The 17,153-nt window shown below is 46.4% G+C and overlaps 2 protein-coding genes across 3 annotated transcripts in view; one reads left to right on the forward strand and one right to left on the reverse strand.

Moving 5' to 3' along the window:
- The window catches only part of LOC8052000 (battenin), a 69,501-nt gene that overhangs the window by 42,594 nt on the left and 9,754 nt on the right, over positions 1 to 17,153 (reverse strand). Inside the window, exons 2-3 of the mRNA XM_029980015.4 lie at positions 5,850 to 5,895; positions 2,160 to 2,247 (exon numbers count right to left, since the gene is read on the reverse strand). Coding sequence (XP_029835875.2) covers positions 2,160 to 2,247; positions 5,850 to 5,895 — 134 coding nt within the window. The remainder of the gene's footprint in view (positions 1 to 2,159; positions 2,248 to 5,849; positions 5,896 to 17,153) is intronic.
- Positions 6,602 to 17,153, forward strand: part of LOC8025508 — a 177,722-nt gene continuing 167,170 nt past the window's right edge. For both annotated transcript variants that reach the window (XM_040217573.3, XM_040503546.2), the window contains exon 1: positions 6,602 to 6,720. The gene's annotated coding sequence lies outside the window, so the exon portion shown is untranslated. The remainder of the gene's footprint in view (positions 6,721 to 17,153) is intronic.

Genomic DNA, 17,153 nt, shown 5'->3' on the forward strand with positions numbered 1-17,153 from the left:
AGAGCTCTCCATTTTTTGTATGGAGACTATCCAATGAGGCACTGCATCCTCACGTGTGTGACCTTGCGCCGTCTGTCGGCGGCAGATACAGCCAGCGAGCACCGTTATGGCATCTTATGCAAATGCTGCCATAGATTACACTTCTGTACTAGTAAATCATGGCGTAATAAGTTGAGAAACCGACTTTTGCGGACCGTCTAAAGAGTGTTTGAAGCATTGCACATTCTGTAAAGAGCGATCAGTACGTCCCCCATAATCTCGCCAGGCGTTCAAAATGGGTTTGCCGCTTTTCCTTGCGTTCCAATCGACAGCATCGATGACTGGCACATGCGCCAGCACTGCTGAAAATGCATACGCGGCGATCGACGTGCACGAGACGTCACCGTAGGACACCACTGCCTGTCACTACCTCGAAATAGCAATTTGTTTTAAAAGTCATGAATTTAACGAGGAGCCTTATCAGCTTTCAGATCCAACGAATAAAAATTTTCATTCCTGTGCCATTTTTTTTTTAATTATTTATTTTCAACGCGCAGGTACCATCTAAATTGAAACTCCTAAAACTTACAAATGCGCCTATCTCACTTTCAGATTTTGCCATTGAATCTCAGTTCAGGATAACTATCACTTGATAATAGATTGATGTGTGGAGCCAGTTCTTGGAGTTTCTATACTGAAATTTTGTAAGAAATGTGGCTGTAAACTTACATTCTGCATTTTCATATTTTGTTATCGAAAGCTGGAGTATATTTAACCTAAATGCATGCAAAAGCATACTTTGTCTCACATTTTAGTCTTTATTAAAGATTCCATCATTTCGGTAATTTTGTTCCACAACTGCGTGACACTATCATTATCACTGCTGCTTCTAAACTAGGTGGTTTTTGTCAATGGGAGCAGCATTTATTTGATGTACTGTTATGTAACTCTTTGAAGGATTAATTTATAAACTTGACCTTTGTGTGGCATCTTCTTTCACAGCTATGAACATGACCCGCAGATTTCTCATAAAGGAGACTTAAGGTTAAAAGGTTTGCCTTTCAGATTAGTGTCTTAAGGGTATCCATGGGGACGTGAGGAGTAGTTATATCACCTAACTCAGCAAGTTCCAACCATTACTTGCATCAAAATGATTTCTTTTTAAATATGCAGGTAATATGTACCCCAAACTTCTATAGACCAGACTTACAGAGTGTTTCCCGAGTTTTGCCTTTAAGACTAGCTATTTGATTTCTCAAAAGCATTTCTCCACGTACCGCGAGCAGCGACTCATGAGGCAGAAAACCTTACTAGGGCAGAAAGGGGCACAGTCTACAGACCAGCACGAGTTATCCAAGTACCACGCTGAAGCTAGGACTCGTGGCAAAATGACAGCGGCCACCCTAAAGGTGCAGTCGCACCAATCAAACATTGCACAAACGACACGGCATTCGCTGCAGACACGACGACAGAACGAACATTTTTTTAGTAACGAGAGCCACCTGGGGGGCCGTCTGTGAACTACAAACGAAGGGCAGTGAAACGTGCCTCCGCCCGTCAGAACACATTTGCATCATGCCGTTATATCAGTCTTCACTGCTCTTCATGCTCGGTATCACCCATGCTTAAAACAAACGATATCACTGAAAAGGACAAAATATGTGCAGACAGGTGACAACAATGTCGGTCCTGCCCTCCGAAAATGGCGATGGCGAGAAGCGAGTTCGGGGAGAGGGTGTGCGCATGCGCAGAAGCTTACTGCAAAAAGGTCCATTATCTGTAGACACACCGCAAGGATGTTTGAAGCATGTTTGCTTTACACATGCTTTGAACATGTCCGCAGACGCTATTTGTACGACCAATGTGATCGTCAACGAACACGCCTCAGGCAATGCCAGTGGGTTGTCTTCTGTACGATGCATCGGCAGCGTCGCCGCGGCTTTAGGCTTCAAGGAGGTTCCTTTCAAACGTCTTTCTACCAGCCTTGATACTACCGTCGTGATTTACATGCACCAGTATTACGAACGTACTCCAACGACCGCTTCCTTACATCCGCGTCCTTTGTAGACGAATCCTCGCCACGCCACACCCTGCCGACCGTAAGTGCCAGGAGGAGGGAACTGTGGCCACGACTAAAATGTTATTGCTCGGTAGGTTTTGAGGGATACGGTCACACTCACATTGTGAGGTCCTAGCTCCTTGTTCAGGATGTCGAATGCAGCACTCAGCATCACCACGTAGGCATAGTTGTTGCACAGCCCCAGAATCCTGGCACAAACATGGAAGCATTTAAAGTACAGGACACCTCCACTTTGAAAAACAAAAAAGAAACACTGCGGCCTACGGTACATTTGACAGATGTTTGATCAACGTCCAATTTACTTGCCAAACATTAAAGGGGCACTTGCGTGGTTTCCGAGATCATCTATTTCTGTTCGTAACTCAACCTATGGGCTCCAGGCATTCTAGAAAACCCGCAACTAGACTGATATCACGACATGGCCTTTTTCTACGATCCTGCGCAAACGCCAAAGGGCGCCATCGAAGGTGCGACAGCGAATCGCGAGCGATTGCTTCCTGCATGAAAATCGCGCACGTTTAAAAATCAATGTGCCATTGGTCGGTCCTCTTGTTGTGCGCGAGCTGATAGCTCGCGATTGGCTGTCGCACATGCGTTGGCATCCCTGGTTTCTGCGCCAAACTGCAGAAAAATGGGCATGCTGCAATCTTTGATTTTATTTTTAATAGGGAAGTTTGATCTGTATTAATCTAGTCTTGGTTTTTTTAGAATGCTTAGAGGACATATATTGAGTAATGACCATAGATAAACTATCTCGGAAACCTCGTTAGTGCCCTTTTAAGATAAAAATTTGGTAAATAAAATAAAAGAAGCAAGTTTTATTCAGATATTCACGACCAAAATGAGATAAGCTTTACGAGTCCCAGTGTTGCGTCAAAATATGAAATATAAAAATTTCTACACCCCTTTGAGAAGTATATTTGTGTAGAGAACAAGAAATGCAGACGTGACATTGTCTATGACTACTGCACAAAGACAAAAGTGAAAATACAAATACAAAGGACCCCACGAGGCCATTTTTTTATGGGTATTGCCGTATAAATGTAATGGCCGTGACGGCCGGTGCAGTCAAGGGGGTACTAGTATGTGCCAGATGCAGTGGATATATAAGAAGTTAAATATAGTTGAGTTTAGGTTATGGCTATTTGTAATCATCATTTGTACATATCCATACATAAACAAGATTAAGGTTATCATATTTCAACCTCAAAACAAACCATTAAATGTTGCTACTATCCTCTACCTAGCTGTATACAAACCAAACTGAAATTGTTACCATTGTAAAGACGCTTGGTGTTTCTTATTTTCAGTATTTAACATGGAAACATCACATAAATCATGTTCAAACCAAACTTAACAGAGAGAATAGTTTGATGGCACTTCTGCCAACTAACGGAAAAAAAAAAAAGGATTGAGGTACACCTAAGCATTTCTTTTCAGTTGTGAATGTGAAAGCACGTACATCGTACTTGCTCTCCGTGTGTTGGCACGCTGACAGACACACAGCGTCATGGGGTGGCCAATCGTTGAAACAGACGCGCAGCATCAGTTTCTACGACCGGCCACCCCATGGCGCTGTGTGTCCGGCGAATGGGAGCCTGGTCGACACACGCTAGCCAATAAGATCGAAGCGGATAAAAGGTGCCGTGGCTAACCGGCCAATGGGAGCTGGCCTGACTTGGAGAAGGATTTAAGAGCCATTTGGCGTGGTTTCAAAGCTGATAATGTCAGCTCGCTCCATGAGACAGTTAATGCTTTTGCATTAAAAAAAAACACATTGTACAATATTTTTGCATTACCCAAGTTAAAATATCATCTTTCACTGTGGGGCACAACAGCTTAATATAACCTTCTTTTATTTATTTATTTATTGAAATAAGCCCACAGCGCCCGCGAGGGCATTATAGTGGGGGACGGGCAAATACAAAATGAACATGATGCCAAAGAACACTTAATTGCTTAAACAGTCAAAACTCAAAAGGTGACTTACCCGGAGCAATTAACATGAAAATAAAAACAAACGAAAACCCAAACCAGCTTTATACCCTGACGCTCGCTTAGGGGGCTGTACATACAATTTTAAATGTCTTGTGGTATGCCCACACCAGCAATTATTTTACCGACTTTAAAGTACTAACAATAACTGCCCTTTACAAATTTAGACTTTTATCGCTATATAAATCGGTAAATAAAAATAATAACAAAAATGTGCTTAATTTGCTCAAACTGAGAATAAAACTCTGCAAAGTAAAACACAAGAAAAACAGAAAAGTGTAACATCTCATTTTGTAGAACAGTTTGATGGGAATGAGTCCATTACATATAGCCTCCCAGTCTTACTAAACAAACTCGCAGGGCCTAACATAATACTGGAATTAATTTCCAATAAATCACTGGTAGTTGCACGGTTTTAATATATGAATGTGGTTTTAGTATGCGCTTAATCGCTCCCTAAATCACTTCTTTTTTTTTATCAAGCGTCATCATTATTCATACATTATGTAAATTCTTCCATACTTTCATTAGATATTTTTAAAGGGATGGCGAACCTAAATTTTTATATCAGAAAACAATGCAGGAGCTGAAGGCGGGACGCTACAATCCCTATTGTACTATTCATAAGGCAATACCTAAAAATATCTAATGTTTCTCGCCAGGGGGTCTGTTCAAAACTTGAGAGTTACAGGTCTAATTCTTGGTTCGTCCTTTCTATATTCTTTTAATTACTAGTTCCAGGTTGTAACTCCTTGCTTTTTTCATTCATCCCACATGCCGGATTTGTTAAAGGGCAACTCCGCTCAATTCCGACGGGATAATGAGTGATTTCGAATTAAAAAGCCCTAGTAAAAGACACTACGTCGTTTGCTTCGCGAAAAATGGGATATATATTTTTAAATCTAATTTTAAACACGAGCGGAAATCGAAACCGAAACTTCGGCTCCGTCCGGCAACATTGGCCTCGGGCCGCCAAGTACATGGCCATCACGTGGTACGAGATGTCACGTGATCCTCGGCCCAACGACTGGCGGGATGGGGGCGGGTGTGCCGCGTGCGGCAGGCGGGAGTGTCGTCTGCATCGCACTCTTCGCCACGTTTTGGTGTCTACGGCATTTGATGATGTCTGCACAACTGCGGCATAAGTCTGAGACTCTGCGCATGTGGTGTCCATAGTGTGGACGAAACTCCGAGAGGCAATAATCACAAACGGTGAGACGACGACGGTGGTTGTGACGCGGAAGACGGCGGTAACGGCGGGACCACGACGGGCGGTTGGTCTGCTCCCAAGAAGCGCGCTGCGCAGGCGCGTACGCCAATCACGTGGACACCGCTGAGCGCCGAGAGGCAACGTTGCTGACGTCATGCGCTACGCTCGATCGGAGAAGTAAAAACAAGCAAAAGGGGGCCATGGTGATGACGTTTAGCTCAATGTTGGCTCCGCCCTTGCCGTAGCCTTGACTGCGCTGTTGGTTGCGCCTGAATTCGCCCGCTCGAGCCAGCCGATTTCGGCAACTTGGCGAGTTGCAAAGTTTGCCGGACCGTTTAAGAAGCATTTAGACAGAACTGCGTCGTAATATTTGACGTGTGGTCTTCCTAGGCGATACTGAAGAGGACTGCATTGTTTTTTCAAAACCAAAAATGAAGCGGAGTTGCCCTTTAACTACGTGGCCGGGCTTCGCGGCCCATCGCTAGTCGATGAAGTGTTGCGCACGCATAAAAAAATAAAAAAAAATGCACGCGTTATTATCTGGCGCCGTATCTCGAGTCAGACAAGACGGCATGATCGACTCACCAGAATCCCGTAAGGTTGCGGATCCGCTTAACTTTCTCTTCCCGACCTGCAAAAAAACACGCAGGAAAGATGTCAACAACTACAGCGACGTACAAGAAGAGCGTGGGAACAAAAGCTGAGGCATGCAGACAGCAGCGAGTCAAGCCACGCACGCTGACTCAGCAAAAAAAAAAAAAAAAACAAGAAAACGCGGTGCGGACGGCATACAAGTCCGTCTGCTCCTTGCGCACCTTGTCAGTTTGTTTGAACGAGGAAGGTTTGTTTACCCCTGAAATGCCCGCACGTGCGTTTGTTCCCTCCCTCCCCCCCTCCCCCTACCCCTCCCCTCTCTCTCCACCCCCCCCCCCCCCCCCCCCCCCCCCCCCCCCGACCTCGAGCAATGACGAGGCGAGCTTGGCTGCTTCGTCATCGCGCGTTGTATGTTGCAGATGAGCTGGGGGCGCCTAATCATGTCGCTGACCACTCGAGACTGTGGTGAAGAAAAGGGAAAAAAAGTTGAAGGAACAGACACAGCATGTCTCAAATTCAGCTAACTTGTTTACTCCTCAAACAGCCACTCTCAACCAGCTTCTAGTCAGAAATCTCCTTAGTAGAAAGCCTTTTCAAATATTAAAAGAAATTTGACGCATTTTAGAACGCTCGCTTGCTCGTGAAAAAGAGCTGTCTGGTAGCGAGCGGCCGCTCGTGACAGCGCGTTGTTTTGGCCGCCGCGTCTGCTTTTAGACCGAGTTACGTCATTTCCATCGCGATGAGAAGGCACCGGCGGCATCCGTCGTGCTTGGAAGCACTCGCGTAAACGCGTCGTCTGCTCCGACCCGTCTTGTCGTCTGCTTCGGGTGTTTGCGGCACAGCACTTGTCACACTCATTCACGTAAGTGGGGACCATTTTTGAGCGAGTTCTCGCCACGCGCTTTTTGCCCGACTCGGCACAGGAATGTTGCACAGCTTACTATAGGATTTATCCCGCGACAGGGGGTAAACAACGTTTGGCGCGGCAGTTTCGAAACTGTCAGACTACTCACTTTTTACCCTCGCCGCAATTAGATCGCCTAACTTTTGGAATGTGTTAAACACTGCTAATACAAAAGACAGTCTACATGACACTGAGGGGTGTTTCTTCCTCGTGTGAACATTGGTGGTACAAAAGCTGTCTGCACACGTCTTCCAGACATGTTGGGAGCAAACATGCGTGTGATATTTGACGTCTGCAATGGACATTGTGTATGGGCAGTCTGACTGCGCTCTTCAGTAATCTCTTTTTGGAGGAAGGAGTCACCTCTTTCGCGAATGTTGCGCCAAGAAGAGCGATTTCGGCGGTTCGTGGAGCTCCTGAAACAGCATCAGGCTCGTCGTTGCGTGACGAGTTGTCACCTAGTATGCACGAAGCGCCCGCAACAGCGGACCGTCACGCATGCACGCAGCACAGGATGGCTTTGTTAATACGTTAGACGACTTTGTGGCGTACCGATAGCAGATGCCGTAACACAGCATTTATTCCATGACAAAAAAAAAGTATATATAGGAGAGAGAGAGAAAAAAAGAAAAAAAGAAAAAAAAAAAGCGTAGCGCAGGATGACGAAAAGTATATATGGCAGAAGACGCACTTCAGACGGTTATTAGAGTTTTTAAAACATATTATTCGTAAAGTTCGTCGACGTTTCGGCCTGAGACAGACCTTTTTCGAGACTGGTCACATTTGACGAAATATCGACACACCCTGGTTCAGTCGCGTGGCCCATGACGGGATTATGCTAATTCTGTTTAGAATTAGAATTCGCGAAGGTTTGGTCCCCGAAAATTTCGTCCATAATGCCAGGTGTCCATATTAAAGGATCACTTCCGAGCTTCGTAATAATTTTTTTTTATCGTTTTAATGCTTTGCCGAGGAGAATTAATGAGGCATGGTTATTATTTAAACAAATAAATTATCAGTCTAACAGATAATACTTTCCAAGCATAAACTTCTCATACCTAAAAAAAATAAATAGAAAACCACGGATCATTGGTAACCAATTTACTGCGGTTGATCAAGACACGCAAGCGATCACGTATGCGCAATACAAAAAACAAAAAAAAAAAGTGAGCTTGGCACAAAACATTTTTAAGCTCAAAAAAAACCGCATGATACAAAAAAAGGGACAGAGAATCGGACGGAAATCGGGGCACCGCGCGCGTCTCTGTGGTGCGGGCTGTCGCCTTTCCGCGGAGCTGCGGCTCTCCTGACTCATTCAAGATTATTATTATTATTATTATTATTATTATTATTATTATTATTATTATGTTGTTGTTGTTGTTGTTGTTATTAACAACAACAATCAACGGCGGACTGATTTTCGACTGTGTGCGATTCGCGCGCGGAAGCGATCATTCGCGATTGGCTGTCGCAGAGCCGTAAATGTAGAGAGTTTGGCCATTCGTTGGGAAGTAAAGGAGACGAATGAGGAGCGCCATTGGCCGAAAGCGGGCTGAGCGTGTTGCAGTGCGTCATCACAAATTCGAATGGGGCCAACCAGAAGCCGGAAATAATATGCTTGGTAGAAGAGCGTGTTGGTTTAAGTCATGGATGAAGAAAGAATAAACAATTAAAACAGGGACAACACAACCACATCTTTCAACTAGCAACAGACGAGTAAACTTTCAACAGCGAGCAGCCGACTATACCCAGTAGGAGTAGGGGAGAGAAGGGGGAGAGAAGAAAAGATAAAACACGCGAAGTGCAAGTCAGGGTGGTAGGGTTATCTCGGATTTTAAAAATTCAACCTCAGTTTTCGTCAGCAGGAGGGAAGGGTTTGACACGTTGTGTTTTGCTGTGGTCATGGCGAATGATTCTATGATTTCCCTGCCGAATCTACTGTCATGCCCCCCAAGGATTTTTGTGTCATCTCCCTCTTTGATGACACAAAAATCCTTGGGGGGCATGACAGTAGATTCGGCAGGGAAATCTTATGGCGAATTCGGGTGGTCAGTTGCCGGCGAGAACGAGCCGGCGGAACCGGCAACCAGAAACGCGCCGGCGGCACACCACGTGACCCTCGCCACCCGAACACGAAACGCCAGATGGTGGCAGTTTACTTCGCCTCTTGCACGCGGGACACCGCTAGCGAGAGCCTGTCGCCGCCGTCACTCATGTCCCAGCGACTTGGATTGACTTTCGTAGCGGCTGCTAAAGTTACTTCAGATCAGTTTCGTTCTTTCGTTCATTTTTTTCTCACCGACCTTCTCTCTCATTTCGGAAGTGAAGACACCGGATACAGTCTGGCGCCCACTCGCCCGGCCGTTCAGAGCTCGGGCGGAAAAAGCGCCGGAAAGTTGCCGGTGCTTGCCGGAGAACCACCACCCGAACGGTGCGCGCCGGCCGGAAACTGACCACGCGAACACTATTGCCGGCTTTCCGGCAAAATAAGTTGCCGACTATTGACCACGCGAATTCGCCAATAGAATCATTCGCCATGACCACAGCAAAACACAACGTGTCAAACCCTTCCCTCCTGCTGACGAAAACTGAGGTTGAATTTTTAAAATCCGAGATAACCCTACCACCCTGACTTGCACTTCGCGTGTTTTATCTTTCCTTCTCTCCCCCTTCTCTCCCCTACTCCTACTGGGTATAGTCGGCTGCTCGCTGTTGAAAGTTTACTCGTCTGTTGCTAGTTGAAAGATGTGGTTGTGTTGTCCCTGTTTTAATTGTTTATTCTTTCTTCATCCATGACTTAAACCAACACGCTCTTCTACCAAGCATACCTATTTTTCTGAGCTATGTACTGTGCCAGTCCAAACTGCGAGCCACTGATCTTCAACCCGGCTTCCTTCTTCGAGGCTGCTTGCTTCATCTCAAGAATGAGTTTGCTCCGTCTAAGGCTCCGCTCGCTCGGTCTGCACCTACGCAAGAACCTCCCTCATCCTGGAGTGGCCTCCGTCCTTGGATTCCACTGTAACAACTGGTCCTCCAGCTACCGCATCATGCAGATATCGAGGAAAGAAATATCCCTAGAGCTCCACCTTCTGGGGAGGGTCCTTCCCAGCCGCATGACGAACTTGTTTGGCGCTGGCTTCCGCTCGCATCCTTCGTACCTGTTCATCGTCGACGCAGCTTCTCGCCTCCTTGAAGCTTCATGGAAAGAAGTGATTGCTGGAGTGACTGCCTCCTGCCGTGAGCTGAACGAGACGAAGTTTGAACCGCCAGTCCTGTTGTGCAAAACTGCTATCTCGTCTGACACCATGGAATTGCTCTCCAAAGGCCCCAAGTTCGCCCCAGACCTTCCCACTAAGAAGGTTGATCAACTCGCCTCAGTTCATCAAGTCGCCGCCGCCATCCCAGAACCACAGAGGCAAGATTTCCTCGGCTCCGCCATCCGCGCCGTGTGCTTCCACCCACCCCCCAAGCCAGGCAAGATCTCTCTACTCACCGCTGTTGAAGAGCTTCGTCAAGAACACCTAAAGCTGTTAGAATCCGATAAGACGGGTGTGTTTGTTGTGTTAGAAGAGGGAGATTTTGGAGATAAGGTGAACGCTGTCCTTTCAAAGAACTTTCTCAAACTGAAATCGCGACCGTCTGGGACCCTCAGGTCAAGAGCTAAACAACTCTGCTCGTCTTTGAATCTGTCGTCCCTAAAAACCGCCATTAGTAGTCCAGCGAAGCAGTACCTTTCAGTTTTCTTTACTGCAAAAACACATAAGACCGGAGTACCCCTCCGAAGTATTGTGTCGGAGAAAGGTTGTTGGCAGAAGCAGCTCGGGCTCTTTCTACAAAAGCATCTGTCCTGCATCCACCTCCCTCAACCCTTTAGAGTGTCTAACTCAATAGAACTCATCTCTGTCATCAGTTCCCAACATTTCTTCTCCTTGCCCCACTCTATTTTTTCACTTGACATAGAAGACATGTATTTCAATCTAGATCCTACCGCTTTGCTTGCCTCAATCTCCGACGCCATCTTTGAGCACGGAGCTGTGGATTTTCAGAATTCCTCCGGTGTCTCCGTTGCTGGATTCGTGGACCTGATTCATCTATATCTCCAGTCCACCTTAGTCGAACATGAGAAAGGGATCTACCGCCAAAAAAAGGGAGTTTGCATCGGTTCATGTCTCGCCCCTGTTCTCAGTGAATTATTCCTTTTATTCGTTGACAGAGCTATAAAAGCACAACTGGACATCTCCGCGCCTGGCTGCCGTGTTTTCAGATTTGTAGACGATTACCTAATCATTCATCCTGCTCGAACTTCTCCAGATAGCATTACAGCTGTTTTTTTTTTCCGCTTGTTCGTCAGGCCTTACATTCACGAAGGAAGAACCATCGAATGAAGGTCTTCAGTACCTAGATTTGCGGCTTCATGTCAGTGCCACTGGACTCTGCTGGGCCTTTCAACAAAGGTCTTCCAAACCTGTCCTACCGTTTTCTAGCGCCCATTCGAAGTCGGTAAAACACGGTATCATCAAATCGTTGTTTTCTTCATCCTTCACGAAGTCTTGCTGTCATCTTTCAGAAGATAGCTTCAAATTGCAGCACATGAGGCTTGTCAGGGCAGGGTTTCCCGTCGACCTTCTCCGATCTGTAATGGAAAGGATGATTCGCGGGCCTGATCGCCAGTCACCAGCCACAAAAAAGAAAGCCCGATTCGCCGTCATTCCTTACGTACACAATTCAGCCCACCGGATAAAATCCATTGCCTCAAAGTTCGACACGAATGTTGTCTTCTCGTGCCGCATGCGTCTTAAACAACTCTGTCAACAAGTGAACAACAACCGGATTCCGACTGGCTGCACTGTCAAACACGAAAAGAAATTCATTCCATGCAAAGAGAAGAAAGTTTACTCCATCCCCTTGAGCTGTGGCCATCAATACATAGGACAGACCGGCAGATGCACCAATCACAGACTCCGCGAACATCACAACGAAGTTTCTAAGGCCTCTCCAGATTCTTATCATCCCATAGTCATACATGCCCGTTCGTGTTTGCGTTGTCATCCACTCTTTGATGACACAAAAATCCTTGGGGGGCATGACAGTAGATTCGGCAGGGAAATCATAGAATCATTCGCCATGACCACAGCAAAACACAACGTGTCAAACCCTTCCCTCCTGCTGACGAAAACTGAGGTTGAATTTTTAAAATCCGAGATAACCCTACCACCCTGACTTGCACTTCGCGTGTTTTATCTTTCCTTCTCTCCCCTACTCCTACTGGGTATAGTCGGCTGCTCGCTGTTGAAAGTTTACTCGTCTGTTGCTAGTTGAAAGATGTGGTTGTGTTGTCCCTGTTTTAATTGTTTATTCTTTCTTCATCCATCACCACGGAAATAATACCCTGGCGGTAGTCGCGAGAAACAAACTTGATAAGTGCATCAGAGTAACTCTCGGTGACTGAAAGTATGGTGCGCGTGATGTTGCAATCACGGTCATCCAAAATCATAGTGGAAGAGTGCGACTAGCGAAACAATCGGCATAATCCGTACGCCAAACGCCGAGGGCCGGTAGTCTGCCGTCCGAGCGGTCACACTCTGTCCGAGCAAAACAGAGTTCGAGCGGCGCATTCGTTTCTTACATCTTTCTGCGTGATCATGATGAAAACAACACGTGCACCCTATTTTCAACCATGAAGGGCTACTACATTTAAAGGCCCGTTCACACTCTTGCAACCGAGTACGACCGAGAGAGACCAGACCGGTTTTTAATAGGGATGTCGTGAACCGGCCGGGGTTCGAGTTCGACCAGGTTCGACTTTTTCGAACTTTTAGTGGAAAATTCGACGAACCTTGTATTGAGGTTCGACTCGTGTGCCCATACGCGACAGGCTGACCAGTTGGCTTCGGATTGGATGGTGATGGCTAAGTGATGAATAAAGGGCAGCGCTCATTGGTTATTTCAGTTAACGCAGTACAAACAATTAAGTTATTAACTTCTTTAGTGATTAGAATTAGTTCATTTTAATTGCAACTGTTTATAAAATAAAAAAAAAACCTCTTCATAAAAAAAAATTCTCCAAACCTAGACATGCTTGTATCAAGGTCTGGCCACACTGTCCACAAAGTCGAACCGGTCGAATCTGGTGAAAAGGTCGAAGGTTCGTCAAACCGGTTCGACCCAGTCGAACCCCGAAAGTTCGACCTAAAAATGTGGTTCGACAAAAGTTCGCGACACCCCTAGTTTTTAAGCCTTTTGCGACTTCTTAGGACCGGATGCGATGCAGCGGAGCTGGTCCTAAGAAGTCACAAGAGGCTAAAAAACCGGTCCGGTCCCTCTCGATCGTACTCGGTTGCAAGAGTGTGAACGGGCCTTTACTCTTACGCGCTTATTAAAACGACCAAAACTGTTTCTCACTACCACCGCTAGGGGATTTTTTTCGGCTTCTAGTTCGCCAAGAGAGCATGCCAAGCAGAAATGACAGTAATGACATGTCTGTAATGGAATTACAGTAAGTAAATGAATTTTTGGAGTAGCGAGTAATGTAATGAATTACTTCTCTAGGCTAGTAATTTAGTAATGTAATGAATAACTTTCAGGCAATAATTTCGAGAAATTTACTATCACTTTTGAAATTACTTTTGTCCTAAATTAGAAAAATCGTTTGCAACCTTAAAAAAACAGAGAAAAATTATTTTGCATGGTGAAATGTTGTGAAAGAGCGCCAGAGAAAACAATCGACGGCCACTTGAGCGCAAAGCCTCGTACGGGGAGCTGAACAGGCGCACAAAGGCTTCGTTCATCCCTGAGCTGACAGTGCGGTGGCAGCGGCAAGCTAATCAAAACCAATCAAACTCCTTCCTTTAATCACCTGTCCCGTCCCTTTCTCTGCGCGTCGGTAAAAAACGAATGCGTGGTTACGTGGCGAACGATATACGTATGACTGCTCCAACAAACACGTAGCTTCCACCGTTCATTCCTAAGCTGACAGTGCTTCAGCTTAGGGATGAACGGCTCATGGGCTACAAGGCGACGGGCACATCGCCAGTGAGTTAAACATAATTTCAAACCTGAGAGGACAGGACAAACAGATCCGCAGCCTTGTATTTTCGCCAAGCAAGGTCAAACCGCAAGCTTCCAACCAGTATGAAGAACAAACGACCGGAACAAATAGTTAATTCCAAATGCCTTGTCAAAGCCCCAGAACGTTTCGTGCGTCCTCGAGCAAAGCAGGTGCCGCTCGCGCTATGCCTCGCTGCCTTCCCTTGGGAAGTTTATTCGGGAATAAGCCTATCGCCCTCCGTTTGTTGGGAAAGTACACAATTTCGGAAGCTCGCGCCATTCCTCAACTGGCGACGTTTCTGCTTAGCAATTATCCATGTCCTTTGTGTGACAATGCGCAAAAACTTGGGCTCTTTGGGTGTTTGGGAAAAATTCTCCTTGGAAGGAATGACCGAGAATAGGTCAACTATACTCGACAACAAGTTTTCTTGGCAATGCAGTGGAGGGTACAGGCCCGCGTTCCCTCTTCCATTTTAAGCGCTGAATAAAGCTGTGCGCGGGCTCTCCTCCTCTTCAATGCATTGCAAAGAAAAGTTGTTGCCGAGTATAGTACGTGAGTGCTTTTGGGAAAATAGAACTAGATTGCGTCTGAGGCGGAAGGGAAATGTTTCACGTGACGACTCTTTGTAAGAACTGCCATTGCCCGACTTAACAAACTGACACGGACTACAACTTCTAAATCCGGAAGACGGAAACATATCACCCTTTTAGTAAGAACATTCACCGTTGAACGAACAGCGAAACCGGTGAGTCGACTCTTTCTGAGTCTCATCTAAAGAAGCTATATTCATAATGTGTAACACTTAGGTCGTGTGCGCCAGCGAAACCACTGTTCAGTATGGTTCACTTTGAGGCACTTAAGCTTGTTGCGGTGCAAACACGAAGATCTGAGTTTTGGTACATATAGACCAACTCAGCTCTTTGACGTCAAATCACTGCGGTGGCGCTGCTTTCGGCACTGCGCATGCGCAGCGCCTCGCTTTTCCCGGGTTTGGTTGTTATATATACACGCGCTGTGTGGGCAAACGAGGGCTTGTTTTGTAATCACTGTGTTGGTGTATACGGCAAATAATATGAGCACGAATTACTGCCTCAAGTGTTCAAAAGTAATGTCAAAGTAATTTCATTACGTTTGTAAAGTAATTGTTATGTAATGTCATTACTTGTAATTTGTAAAGTAATTTAATTAAATTTTTTGCAGTTTTCAGGAAAGTAATTAGCAATGTAATTTAATTACTTTTTGAAAGTAATTTTGCCGTCTCTGATACCAAGCCCTCATTCTGCGTCTGGTGCACTCCCTGGCTCTGCCCGTGCCTCCCATTGACCAAACTCTGTATACACGACTCTGGGCTGTCGTACTTCCGATGGCGCCCTCTGATTTCTTCTAATCGCAAAAAAAAAAAAAAAAAAAAAACACGGGCGTGTCGCGGTTTTTGATTTTGTTTTTAAAACGGAAATTGGACGGGTACCAAATTTTAATCTTATTGTTTTGTGTGTGTTTTTGATTGAGTTATGAACTCATTTCTGTTACGTCACGGCGCGGTGGTGACGCGTCAAGCGCACTTCCGGTCTGGGGCTGTGGGCGGAAGTCACTATGGGGGACGCGTATTCCTGCGTTAGTTTGGAAGAAACAGGACAAAAACCTGCTTTGTCGTCGAAACCCCGCGTCTGCGGCTGTACCAAAGGAGTTGGGAGAGGTTTGAAGGTCAGTTTTCATGCGTTTTCTGCCTCCTTGGTTCGTCCGAGAAAGTGAATAGGGGCAGTGAAAAAGCAAAAACAGACACCGTCGGACCACGATTGCTTGAGCGGGAAGCACTTTGGATTAAATTCACGAATACTTGTGGTCGTCAGATTTATATGTTTTGTTTCAACATGAACGCGGGAAAACCGTCAAGTTGCACGGACCACCTGCGGACTACGCTCGGTGCGTCATCAAGTTCAAACGGCCGGCTCATCGTTCGAGCTATCATCTGCTCTCTCAAACGTTTCTGCTTGTCGTCTGCTCTTACAGGCGGCCGTCTGTAGACCAAACGTTGACCCGGTAATTGCATAAAAACTGCAGACCTCAAAAGACCTAAGTTTGAGGGTTGGAAAGCAGGCTTGATGGAAGCAGCAGACACAAGGAGATGTTGATCATTGTTACCATGCAGTGGCCATCACCGACTTGTTGTGCCTGACTCACTTGATCCGATTCTGCTTGCGATTTTCAGTATCCACGTCGACATCTGAGCTACGGTTAAGGCTTTTGCAGCCCGAACGACGTCATGACTGAAAATAGCGAGCAGAACCTCACCATGCGAATCAGGCTTTAGCGTCCATTCTGTGGCGTCCACGCGGAATGAATCGCCGCATGTTACATTATTCACGCTAAGTTTTGCGGTGTAACGAGCCTCGTTAATTTCGCCGAGTTCGCTCAAGCAGTCAGATATTGTCAGGAAGACGTAGAATCAACGATTCCAACGCGAAAAAGAGCACGGGGACTCACACCGACGCCGACAACATCCCATTCCAATGGTTTGTTTATGGGCGAAGGCGAGCATCTCGCCCACACCCCCATCGCGCATGCGCGGCGTCGGTGGCGTCCGCTAGGGGCGCTCCGGTTTGTTTGTAAACATGAGTTAGTGTATATGCATAAAGCCTGGCAGTTCGACGAAAGAGCCACAGAGCGCCCGGTCGCGAGCCATAGAGTGCCCGGTCGCAGATTTGGAGCGCGAGGATCTGGTAGCACAGAGGATTTTTCGGGGAGCCTGTAGACAGCGCACAGCTTTTGCGGCGGTGAGGACCCGAAACATGGTTTTCAAATCATGGCCTCCGAGATCCCGAAGCGCGCGAGCTTCAGGATCTCGGAGGGCATGTCTAAACCCGACGAGAAAGGAAGCGGCAGCGGGAGGAACGCGAAGAGCAGGAGCGGACACTCCATCGTCCGGGAGAAGTGTGTTTCGGCGTCTCGCCGCAGCGGGGCGCCCGTCACGCGTCTCTCCCCTGATCCGTTGTCTGGCGCTTTCTCGTAACGATCTGCCAGGCTTTGTCAGTACAGAGGAGGCTATGGTTAGGTTATGACCATAAATAGGCGTTCTGAGAAACCACCTTAGCGGTCCACGCGCTCCAAATCTTTTAAAAATGCAATGATCTAGTGGTTTTCGACGACGCTCAGCAAGGTTCTAATTGGAACCATATGTTTGTTTTCGCAAATGATCATAAACAAATTTCAGTTCATTATCCGACTTATCGTGACGACTAGCCCCCCATACCATGTCCCTCTGGCCGTATAACTCACGCAATTTTTCACGGTAGAAAGAAAAAAAAAAAATGCTCAAAGTTTTGAGCGACAGCTTCCCTTATTT

Source organism: Ixodes scapularis, unplaced genomic scaffold, assembly GCF_016920785.2.
Source record: "Ixodes scapularis isolate PalLabHiFi unplaced genomic scaffold, ASM1692078v2 PGA_scaffold12__126_contigs__length_90152505, whole genome shotgun sequence".
NCBI classification, from domain to species: Eukaryota; Metazoa; Arthropoda; class Arachnida; order Ixodida; family Ixodidae; genus Ixodes; species Ixodes scapularis.